The sequence below is a fragment of the Chroicocephalus ridibundus genome, chromosome 2 (assembly GCF_963924245.1).
Source record: "Chroicocephalus ridibundus chromosome 2, bChrRid1.1, whole genome shotgun sequence".
Classification (NCBI taxonomy): Eukaryota; Metazoa; Chordata; class Aves; order Charadriiformes; family Laridae; genus Chroicocephalus; species Chroicocephalus ridibundus.
This window is the reverse complement of record NC_086285.1, coordinates 118,617,330-118,629,773: the sequence shown is the minus strand read 5'-3', so window position 1 is coordinate 118,629,773 and position 12,444 is coordinate 118,617,330. Positions and strand designations below refer to the sequence as shown.

Here is a 12,444-nt window from a genome sequence, read left to right as displayed (position 1 = left end):
TGATGGCCACTGCTCATCCCTTGCCGTGCCGCCACCAACCCTCCTCCACCCCACACCCCCCCCGGCCTCCGATCGCTCCTGTAACTTAGAGGGGGCTATTTACCGATGCCGTGACCAAATCCTTTATTCCCGCTTCTGCACCTTTAGGCAGCGGGAGGCACGGCCGGGGGGGGGGGGGGGGGGAGCAGCCAACTGTGGAACCGCCACGTGAACTCAAACCCACGCCCTGAATTCCCCGTTTTTAAAGATAAAACCCACCAAAGCGCCCCGCGATGCGCCAGAAAAGCCGTTCGTGTTCACGCAGAGAGTTCACAGGACGCGTCTTCCTCCGTCTTCCTCCATCCCCTCCGCCACCCGCCCGCTCCCGGCCTCCCCCTGCGGCCGCCGCTGCCCCCACGCGCCGCCCGGGGGCTGCCGCGCCCGGGGGGGGGGGGGGGGGGGGCGTCGTGACGTCACAGTGCCGGCGCGCGGGCAGCGCCCAGGTTGGGAGGCGGCGGCGGCTGCGCTCCGGCGTTACCGCGGGTCGCGGGGAAGCATTGACACGAGGCGCGGGAGGCGAAATCACGATTAAAATCGACAGCCGGCAGAGCGCCCTCTGCGGCCGGGTGACGCCGCCACCCCCAGAACGGTTCGGGTTGGAAGGGACCGTAAAGATCACCCAGTTCCAAGCCCCTGCCCTGGGCTGGGACACCTCCCGCTAGGCCAGGCTGCTCAGAGCCCCATCAGGGAGGGCTTTTCTCCTGCAACGAACACCTTCTCATTATCACACGAGAACCAGTGCATTTAATGGACGGGACCGTTTGAGCACAACTCTATAATCCTTTTAATAACATACTTTGAGACCCAAGCACGGTGTGGTGGCTGCCGCTGCTCGGGACAAGCAGCACAAGGGCTGTGAGGGCAAGGCCCAGCACCCGCGCCCCATGAGCTGCTGCGTGTCCTCCCTTCCCAACGCTACTGTGAAACCCGTTCCCATCTTCTGCCGCCGCTGACTTGCCTTCAACCAGCAGAACCCACAGCACAGGCAGAACCCCTCTGAGGACGTGTTTCACCCTTGCCAAAAACACCCGTTTTCCTCACCGGCAGCAGGCAGCCGAACCAGAGAGGTTTCTTCCCGGCAGAGTGTAACTTTGTGCTCAGTCTCGGGCTATGGTGACTTCCCACAATCTGAGGCTGCAACCTGCAGAGAGCAGAACGGTGGCAGCCACATCCCTCCCAGCCCCCTGACCACCCCCGGGGTCACTGCCTGGCCTTTTAAGAGAGGTGACATACAACACCCAAGGGACTTAAATCCACACAACAGACTGCAAAATACAGCACCTGAGAAGCGATGTTCTGTGGTGACCTCTGGCAGGAGCTCAGAGCAAACGACTGGGGACTGTAACCTCTTCAGCCGCAGCAGCTACACCCAAAAAGGAACGAGGATATTCCTTAATACGGCTCTGTTCATACGGCAGAACCTTATGGCTGTGAGGGCAAAACTTGAAACAAACCTCAGCAGCCCCAGGGAGAGCATTTGCTTTCCAGTACACGTTTTCAGTGGGTACATGCAAGATCATTTTCTGTTCAAATAAAACAGGCACAAAAAAGGTAACTGTACAGTGCCGTCTTTTCAAGGTTACCGCTACCTGTGTTTCTGAGGATCACGAAGGCAGGAAGATCATGGGGGCAAGCCATGATCAAGAGTCTGCTGTGGGATAAAAACCTTTATCCATCAATAATGCTACAGCTCAGTCTTCATCAAAGTTGGAAAACCATCATCTACCTACCCGCTCTTGCATTCCTAGATGTCTGCATCTCTACAAAATCCCGAGGGGAATTCCAGCAGCACTGAAGATTTAAGACTCAAGTGTCATTGCTGCTAAAGCATTTAGACTGCCTACAATAGCTTCCCTTAATAAGTAACATAGTCTTAATAGGTCATTCAAAATTAACAGAATATTATACCACCTCCAAGTTTGTTGAAACATACTGGAAAGTGTGTTAAAGGTAAACTCACCACAAAACGCTTCTGCCATAAAAGAATCCTTAGAAAGTAATTTCTCATTAAGAAAACTTCTCACAATAGCTCATCAGTCCTGGAGAGCGACAACACAGACTAGAATATTAAAAAAGTTAAAATACGAATATACTAAGACTTATGAAATTAGGAAGAACAGCTTTCCTATAGAAAGAATAGGATATACTTCAAGAATATACATAAGGACTATAAAACATAATTTCTGGAGTCAGAATAGTAATCTGAAGTCTAGATTTCTTTATGGAGAGCATACGGAAGCAACAGGACTTCAGAGAGGCATTAAACATACCTGGGTGCAAAGACGGGCACGTGGTTACTTTGAAGCCATCCTCAATGAATACAGATCAGAAGGTAACTTGGAAATTTGTTTCTTTTGAAAACTTTCAAAATTCTAGGTCTGCAAAGCTCTGCACAGCAAATGTTTCAAATATGTACAAGTGCAGACATCATAAACCACAGAAAAATTTATTATCAGAGATAACAGAACATAGGCACGAACCTCCTTAAATATTTAGAAAGGCTTCAGGCCCTAACATAAAAGTGTGTCTGTCTGAGACTTAAGACAGGAAGAAGCATGTCTGGAAACTAATTCACCGTGTTGGAACTTGAATGCTGTTCTTGGAAGCCATTTAGAGTAAATCCATCATACAAAGTGTACCAGCTACTCTGCTAAAACCTGTCGCCCTTTGGCCCCAGACTGAAGAGCCCGTCACAGCCTAAGAGCAGTTTGCCCAACTGAAGGTTGCCCCATCTGCAGAAGTCATAGCTTCCAGACAACGTTAAGGTCTTAGAAGATAGAGACTGGACAGAAGTTCAGCAAATGAAGGTCCCAGATAAGGTTTAGATATTAGGAAAAAGTTTTACACTGAAAGGGTTATTAGCATTGGAACAGGCTGCCCAGGGAAGCGGTGGAATCGTCATCCCTGGAGGTATTTAAAAGACAGGTAGACGTGGTGCTTGGCAACATGGTTTAGTGACGGTTTTTGTCAGAGTTAGGCTGATGGTTGGTCTCGGTGATGGGAAAGGTCCCTTCCAACCTAGGCAATCCTATGATTCTATAAGCTGTATTTTTTGATCAAAAAAAGGATCAGGTCATTCACTAGATAGTTCACAACAGGTTAATGAATGACACTGTTTGGGGGTTTTTTTTTGTTTGTTTGTTTTTAAACTTGCATTCTCTTTCAAAGCTTTAGCTGAACAGGCAGGAGGACTTGCGTTTTTTGCAAGCACCATCTTTGTATTTCTACCTGCCAGCGACTGCAGTAGAATTCTAAGTGGGGGTTTGCATTCATACACAAAAATCTCCACGAAAACCTTCCTGCTTTTCCTACCAAAGGCATAAAATACTGTTTTTACTTAAGATATCTTTGTGCGCATCTCTGACTCTCTTTGTCTTCCACTTTGTTGGGGCCTTTGCTAACAAGCGAGAAGTATCTGTCCCAGCAGCACAATTATCTTCTTTCAGTACAGTAAACATACTGCTTTTAGTGAAAGACTGGGAGGCATCTGTTACATAAATGGTTTTGCTTGGCAATGTCTGACAATCTCTCTCTCCCTCCCTTCACCTCTCAAATATTCAGCTCAAACAAGGTTGGTTGGTTTGGTTTTTTTCCTCCCTAAACCTCTTCCCCTGGGAGCCCTTCTGTGCATCTCCTGTAGATAAGCACAGCTTGCCAAAAAATGACTGAAAACCACTGAGGACCGTCCTGTCCTGGGCTGCGCTTAGCAGACTACTTGGAATACCATCTTGGAAGAAGTCACATCAAAAGATAAACAGCATTTTGGAAAAAGCAGCAATGAAAAAATTAGGGGTAACAGTAAGAAAACTGAACACAAACTCCCCATGGTTAAAACACAGGGGCTAAATAGGTCATGAAAATCTCGGGTAATTGAGCAGAGAGATTCTGAGCAGAAGCAGGGAGGCAATCTGCAACTTTAACATGCACCTACCCCAGTAACCTATGCCGGGTCCAGTTCTAGGGTCCAAATGTACATTAAAAAAAAGTGGTCAAAAATAGCAATAATTCAGTATTTAGCTCTGGAAAGCTTGCCTCAAGCTCAATTTCTTACTCTTGTAAGAAAGGGGAGTGGGGCTGGGGAGTGGGAATATCACTTTTTGGCATTTACTAACAATGGGACACTTCTATAACTGTCTAATTGAAAAAGTTTTGAAGTTCAGGGAAAGTACAGATTTGCAACATCGTGACAAAGTTAGGCCTTTTGTAAAATAACTCAATTTCTTTTTTTACAGTGGATCTTGTACACTAGTTAATTTCATAAAAGAATTTGCTTTGGCATCATATATGGCTACAGATAACTCAGTGTAGAAACAGCAAGCTCTCTTGCTTTGTGAATGTCTGTCTAGAATACCATATTTTAATCGTTCTTTAGTCAAAATGAACTAGAACTGGAACTTGTCTGTATATTCCCTTCTTTTGTAAAGTCAAGTTTTCCAGATGAAAGTAGTTTTTGAAGCAGTATTTACGAGCTCACCTCAAAATATTCGAATGCAAGACAATATTGCATAAGCATCTATTCAAACTGTAATTAGCAGAGAAACAATTCCCTCTCCTGTCTTTTTTTTCCTAAATTCCTAATTTATATAAAACAATTTGTCCTACAGTTCCTTCAGGATGAAGGATCAGAGTCAATATACCCGTACTTCTTACTCCTAAACTTCAGTGGAGCCTGCCGTTTGTGCTCCAGGCTGCCTGCAGCGCCCCAGCGGAGCCAAGCAGAGGAGTGCTGGCTGCCCCGATGCCACTGGCTGCCCCGTTGCCTTAAAGGACAGCTAAGTATAAATTTACTTCTTAACATTAAGCTTTAATAAATACTTGTTTGGGACTGCGTAATTTTTCATGAGAGAGATTTTCATGATTGCTACCACTGTTAGTATTTTGTAGCGATGACCAGAAAGGGAATTTGTTTATAGGCCACCCTGCTTTCACGCCACCGCTGGGTTCAATTAGCACCCTTGTATACAGCCCTACGCCAACCTAACGCTTGCTCCTGTTCAAACTGCAAACAGTTACAGAGCAATTTTTTTTAAACACGAGTACGATCAATTGTTGGAAAGACAATCAGATTGTTGTAAACTGAAAAGCAATTCAATACAACATTTGGGGAATTTTATTTAAGAATAAAGCATAACTAGAATATGAAACAAGCATTCAAAGTCAGAGAGAGAAGAAATTAAAGTGCTTGCTTTAGAGTAAATCAGAAACATTTTTTCAAAGGTGTAGGAATACAGCAAATACAATTGTGTGTGGTTCTTTTCTTTAATGAAGAACAAGTAAATTTGATGTCTTAAAAACGCATCTTAAACCTCGTTCACTCTACGGTTGATATCAACATGACACACGTAACTCGCTTGCTAAACCAGGAGACCGTAATTATACTGGAAGAACAAAGGCTGAGGTAATTGCTGACTAGGAAACTCTGTTACAGAATCACTTGACATGCCAGAAGTTTTCCCAATACTTGCTATCATCTTGTTCAGGAGGCCACCAATTAAAAGACAAATTCGAGGAGCAAGGGAACAAAACTCATGTTTGCGCTTCTTTTAATTTTACTCAGAAATATAAAAGTGCAAGTTCTGTAAATTGACAACATTTACAGTACGTCACAATAAATATGCCACCTTGTGACATCTAAAAATTCTAGTTATTTATTTGAAATGAGTCATATTGAGATAAAAACTGCATCAACATCAACAAAAATACCTGACCCAGTAAAGATAGTCTTAACATATTAACTAGCAAGATGCATATTCCATTATTGCTATTAGACCATGCCTCCGAGTTCCAAAGTATAAAAACTGATCAGTTTACACAAAATACAGTTGAAATTTTTCTCATCACAGGCATGATCTAACATAAAAAAGAATTTTGACATTTACAATGTAGGAGACTCTCCTACGAGGGGAGGAAAAAAAAAAAATCATTAATATAGAAACAGATAGTTCTATTTCAGTGATGATTCGCTAAATTCACAGAAAAGCTGCAATTTGCACAGAGTTAAACTGTTATACGAATATATAGTGTCTTTCCATACCCACTCCTGGCCTGGTGAGCACAACAGGCCTTTTAGTAAATTTACTACAATTTGCTAGCTACCTCCAAGTATGTAGACCCTAGATATCCCAACACAAATCGCATGCAGGTGCTTTGTGTCCTGAACAGCCTAGTCTCACATTATATTTAAGCAGTGTACTTAAATGAAATTTTGTCAGTAACTGTACCGTTTCTAGCTATTTACCCAGAATGGACTGTGTTGCTGATTGCAAAACATTAAAAGTCAGATAGGACAAAATAAGATTTCAAGTACATTAAAGCCCATTTTTAAAATCATTATTTGAATTCTAAGTAGTCACTATATATACAATATATTATTTTTTTAGTCAATACTTATTTGGATTGACCAAATAAGGTTGAACACTCATTTATGACTCAATATTACTGTCAAAGTGGAATAAAAAAACCCCACAGTGTACAATATGTAACACACCTAGATTATAGAAAAATAAAACTGCTTTTTTAAGAGTTAAGAGTCTCTCATCTTCTTCAGGAACTGCAACAGAAGCGTTTAACTGCTCTAGGAATGCCTTTCATAGCAGGAACTGTGTATTTCTAGAGAGAAATAAAAGTGTCTCAACCGTTTCATTTGACCTACCAAATAGGATTTTACTTTTTCCTCCATATCAGTCTTGCTTTAGATACAACCTCAAAAGCAAATCAATGAAGGTTAGGTGTGGGCAAGGTCTAAAGCTTTGGCAACGTATTCTACAAAAAAAGTAAGAAAAAAAAAAAAGTTTAAGCTAAGGAACTGTTTAAGGCAACCTGACCAAAGTAAAGATAAGGCTTTTGGATAACTATTTCCAAGGATATCCAGTTTTCTTAGCTTTGCAAAGTAACATAATTCAACTAACTTTCTGGTCAGATTTCCATTCATAAACTTCTATTAAAAAAAAATTACCTTCCTGGAACATGATATTAACTGAATATAAAACATAAGGAGATACTACATATTATAGACAACGGTAAAAAAAGCTATAGATAAGCACACAGATGGCCAAGTATTAAAAATTATATGGTCATGATAAAAGTTTTAATCTCTCTGAGGTATTTCAATATCTTAACATCACAGGTTTGGAATACCATACAGAGACTTAGGATACCGTGGTATTGGTGTAACTACTGAAATGGGTTTTTGGTTTTGTGTTTTGGTTGGTTAATTTTTTTAATACCTTTAAAGGTCACTGCTATAAAGACTCAACAGCTTGAATGAAAAATATGTAAAACTACTGTATCTGGCCTAAGTACTCTAACATAATATGCAGAACATTAAGAGCAGAAATGAGAACTGCCCACACTGTAACGGCGTGTCAAACAAAGTATGTGGCTGGAATGTACCAGAAGCAGAGATCCTAAATATTGACATAATTTACATCACAAGTATGTGCTGGGTTGGGAGGGAAGGAATGAAGAAGAGGAAGGGGATGCAAGGTTTAAAATTCACACATTAGTCATCATGAAGTCACTGACATAAGCCACTAAAATTTAGTAAGATCCGCTTTTTGTGGCCAAACAGTTTTCTTCCTCCTGTGTATTGGCTACTGCCTGAAGAAGGAAAAAGTGTTGTGACCATTCCCAACATGAACATTTACACCAATTACTTTTATTGTATTTTTCTAATCAAAACAGAAGTCCTCCCCTTGACACATTTTAGATCTAGATCTATTTTAAAAGGTAATATTGTTGAAGTAAATCATGTGTGCTTATTTAGGCTCACCCACAAAGTTACAAGCAATTATGTTCAGCTTGGTCTAAACAAATTAAAAACTGAAGAGTTAAAAACACAAGGTCACTTAACCTTCTTCCTGGTTGATTTACTTTTAGTTCAAATTGTAAAATTTTATTAAGCCATCCCAACTCTGACCATACTAGGAAAATGTGTCTGGCACAAGTGGTTTTCAGAAGAAAAGCTGGTCTTCCCAACAGCTTTTTCTTCTGCTTCATCTTAAAGTGCAGAAACTGTGGGAAAGGATAACATGACTTCCTGTCCGTCACTGTGGAACTACTTCCCTTAGAGAGGCTAAGGCTGCGTGTATGCGGACGTGCAATCTGTTCTCGAAGTCATAGCCAGTAAATTCCTCCTGGGGGAAAAAGTAAAAAAAAGCATGTAACTATCAGCCTCCTTCACTTTATGATATGAAGATAATTTTACTCCTAACGCTTAAGAAGTCACATTACAAAACGGACCACAGAAAAGGTGGTCAGGAGAACTGGAGACTGCATGTTGCAATATCCCCACGTTACCCAAAGCAACAAAATTACAGAAATTCCAAGTTGGGTAAAGAGACCAGAAAGCTTCCATTTCCAACACGTTGTTCAGATCCCACGTAGTTGAACAGCATGCGCAAAGTTCTGAAAGTCCAAAAGCTCTAGAAAATCCCAACATGTCCAAAGCAGGAACCAGTTTGAACAGACAAGCAGTAGAGAGTTGTCACTTTCAAGCTTTCTGTAGCCAAATCTTAGTTGAAAAACTTGGCAAGGTTCTAACACTCCAGGAGAGGTCACTAATGTGGGCTCTGTGCTATGACTGACCTAGAAATGAGTATCTACATAACATACATAAATGTGCACCATATACGGTAATGAATATCTACATAATAGTGCTGTAGGTTATAGGTGAGGGATACCAACACCTACCATCCACACCCTCTGCCCCAACCCCCCCAAAACCACAACTTCTCAAATGCCCGCATCTCAGAAAGATAAATTTGGAAGTGTCTTAGTTTTTACCTTGGCTTGGAGAAGTAAGGTTTTGCCTCTTGGCACAGTCTACAAAAAGACAAACATTGCATTAGAAATGCATTGCAAATGTCACAGAAAATATCTGAAGTGTACGGCCTGGACAGTCTGGAATAGCATCTCTATCTTGAAAACAAGGTACCAAGCAAACAAAACCCTCTAAAATTAGGAAATTAGAAATACTAATGAGGCACCCAAGAAATGCAGTATTATGTATTTCTAGTCTTCTAGAGAAAAAGAGAAATTAGAGTTTTAAATGCAAATTGCTACTGATGACGGTGAGCTACAACAATGCACAGGGAAACAAATGAGGCTACAGACAGATGACTAATTGATCAATAGAGTAATTTTTGTTTCTTAACCAAAGTTTAAGCCATGTGTTTACAAAACAAGTTACTGGACTTTTAGCATTAAAAGTTGTTTCAGAAATCTCAATTTCATGCTCTTAAGAAAAATATATGCATTTGCAGATTAGTATTTACTACTGAAAATCTCATGTTTTATTTCTTATCACACATTTTATTTTAAGCCTTATAAATAATCAACTGCCTAATAAGAGACAGAAAAATTAAGTTTTCTTATTCAAAATACATCTGAATATGAACATATGTACTCATATTGGTTGAATTACCTTCAGTGTCTAAGACATCTATAAGAAAATCTGTAAACTTCTTGACGTAACCATATCAGAATATTAAAGAACTTGATTACAACTAAGTTTAAAATAACAAAGATGATTCAGATGACATGGTAAATCAAACACGTAATTATGAGTAATTTCAAAGCAAAGTAAATTTAATATGCTTTTTATACTAAAATGCATATTCATATCTGCATCTGTTGCTCAGGTCTTTAATATGCTCAGCCTCTCAGGTAAACATGATTTATAAAATCCTGTTCCCTTCTCTTTCTTAACGATTACAGAGCTCTCTCACATGACACCTCATGTAGTAAGTGGAATTTTCTATAAGTAGCATCCACTCGCCTCTAATTCTGCCTCTTGCCTTTTCCCACCTCATCCCACTTTATTCAAGTCGAGCATCATTTACCTCCTCATTGTCTGAGTGCCACGAGAGGGAGTTTCCTGCACGTCCTTCACATAGTAAGCGCTACCATAGCTTCTCAGTACAGCTACAAGCTGAGGCTTTTTCAGTTCTCAAACACTCAACATGAAGCACGTTCAGTTACTGTGTGCACATACTATATGTAAAGCAGGGAGGAAGGACAGACTGCTCCCACATTTGCAAAATCTTTGGATAACTTCACTACTGATCGCACTTTTTTTTTTTTTTTAAGAGACATTTGACACGACCAAATTTAAATATGAATGTGGAAAAAAAAGGCAGCAGGAACATTACTGGACCCAGGCCTACCTACAGGGCTTCAGGGCACAGTTCATGGCACAGCAGGGTTCTCAAAAAAGAACAATTATTTTCAAAAGCATTTCCTAATTTTGTCCTTTGTCATGACAATCACTTTTACTGAAAGATCTTCCTTTCTTTCCCTCTTTAAGGGGAAGGTTCAGCTCAGATGTTTAAATCTGACAAGACTAAAACCTCACCACTCACGGTGAAAGCCAAAATACCAACACATACAGCTTTAACAGAATTTAATGACTGAAATCACTTTAATTATACATCCCCTGCAGTGAAATAGTACGATAGTCTGAGTGCCCTCAGTCCACATAGGTTTCCAAGAGGAATCGATGTGTGAGACAAGGAAGATATCTGTCCTAAGACTGGGCATAAATAATCCCAAAGTAAAAAGACTTTTGACAAAACCCATGTTGTTCCAAATATAAGTTTGATCCTAAAAACATGGAGTTATTTTAGGAAGGCACCAAACTTATTTAGAGAGGATAACTACAGGTGATCTTTGAGCTTGAACAGTATCCAACAGGAAATTAAATATGTAAGCAAAGGATCCTAGGCGCTCGCCACACTAAATACTACCTGCAGACAATAAGTTTCTGCCTACCCAAGGCATTCTTGCCAGGCCCCTGCTGCCACCAGCCAGAACACTAAGGCAAGTGAAGAGGCAGAGAGGTCTTTGTGTCTTGAGGGGTGACAGAAGTATTTCCATACCCCAGTATTGATATATACTCTTTCTGTGAGGCACATACGAAGAGAGAGAAAATAAAAAAAAAAAAGAAAAAAAAGGGCATCCTGGCATGATCAGAGAGGTGAAAAGTGAAGTCCTTGCAGTGCTTTTTGAGGTAAAGTACCGAATAATAATCAAAACACTGTGGTGCTACACTCATTGAAATTCTTGCTTTACTGCTTACTGTAGGTTTACAGACATGTTCATTTTACTGCTGGAGAAAGACACCACCAATGGTCAGAAATGTAACAAGAAGAATAATACCAAAGAGTCATAGGCTCTGTTTTTTTTATGTAAAAATAAAACCCAGTAACAAAGCAAGTCATTGCATTTTTATCAGCAGATAATTTAGCTCCTCAAAATGTCCTTATAGCTCTCAGTATCGAAAAATTAAGATGATGTTACCTAAAACACACTGCATTTCTTGGTTTGCAATAAACCAAAGCAGTAAGTTTCTTCTATACAGTAGGTATAAAACATATTTTAATAACTTAACCTACATTATCACCTATAAATTTTGTTTCGTTGTTTGTATAGTGGTATGTTGATTCCCCATCCTAATTTTAAGAGATTAAAAATAGGTTACGCTATTACCTCTGGATTGTCTAGCAGAAGACAGCCAAGTTCATAGCAAGCATATGGCTGGACGTATAAGTTGTTTTGACGGCACAATTCATCTTTAGCAGCTCGCTGAAAGAACTATAAAAATTAAGGAAAAAAAATAAGAAAGATGTCAATACACAGTAACATTGACTATTTGATACTGTTCAACTTTAAACACTAGAAATTAGCTCAAAGATAAAATGAGAATATATTAAAAATTTCCACTGGCAGAGATTCTTTAAGCAAATATGCAGAGATTTTCACCAACACTACTGTATCAAGACAAAACTATTTGTTTGGATTTTTACCAATATATTGACTGTTTCACGAGTTTTCCAACTTCATATTGAAAAAATACTAGATCTAACGAGGAACTTTAACATCAGAGATTAAGTACCCAGATTATTTAAGATACGCTTGAGAGAAGCCGAAAAAAAAAGAAAAAAGATACAAAGCCAGCATGAGCTCCCTTGTTGCTTATGTGAATTGCATTCTATAAAAAAACATTGTGCCTACACATCAAAGCCTGGAGCAGTGGCAAAATTATTTAGTATGTGCTAATAATCAAACCTCTCAGTGTCCAATAGGTCTGGAGGAAAAGCAGCAAACCCATGCTTTTGAAAGGTCAATTTCCAAGTTATTTTTTTAAGAAAGTTAAATCCAGTGGAGCCAAGAAGGTTTTCATTCTTCTTTACAGCTTCCCCTTAACTCTTGCTTCTACAAGCCACTTTAGCTACCACGTTCATTCAACATAGCTTATTACTTTTACAACACAAAATATAATCAAGACATGCGGAACAGAAGATTTGAAAAGAACCTAGCACACTCTGTTGGAATTAACAAGTATGATCCACAGCACTTAAAACTAATGGCTTGCTTAACACTCTTACCCAACAATATTTACTGTGT

At 40.1% G+C, this 12,444-nt stretch overlaps 1 protein-coding gene across 1 annotated transcript in view; it reads right to left on the bottom strand.

Moving 5' to 3' along the window:
* Nucleotides 1-5,148: 5,148 nt before the first annotated feature.
* Nucleotides 5,149-12,444, bottom strand: part of TTC39C (tetratricopeptide repeat domain 39C) — a 39,840-nt gene continuing 32,544 nt past the window's right edge. Inside the window, exons 12-14 of the mRNA XM_063326726.1 lie at nucleotides 11,527-11,631; nucleotides 8,824-8,862; nucleotides 5,149-8,174 (exon numbers count right to left, since the gene is read on the bottom strand). Of these exons, the coding sequence (XP_063182796.1) occupies nucleotides 8,085-8,174; nucleotides 8,824-8,862; nucleotides 11,527-11,631 (234 nt within the window). The 3' untranslated portion in view covers nucleotides 5,149-8,084. The remainder of the gene's footprint in view (nucleotides 8,175-8,823; nucleotides 8,863-11,526; nucleotides 11,632-12,444) is intronic.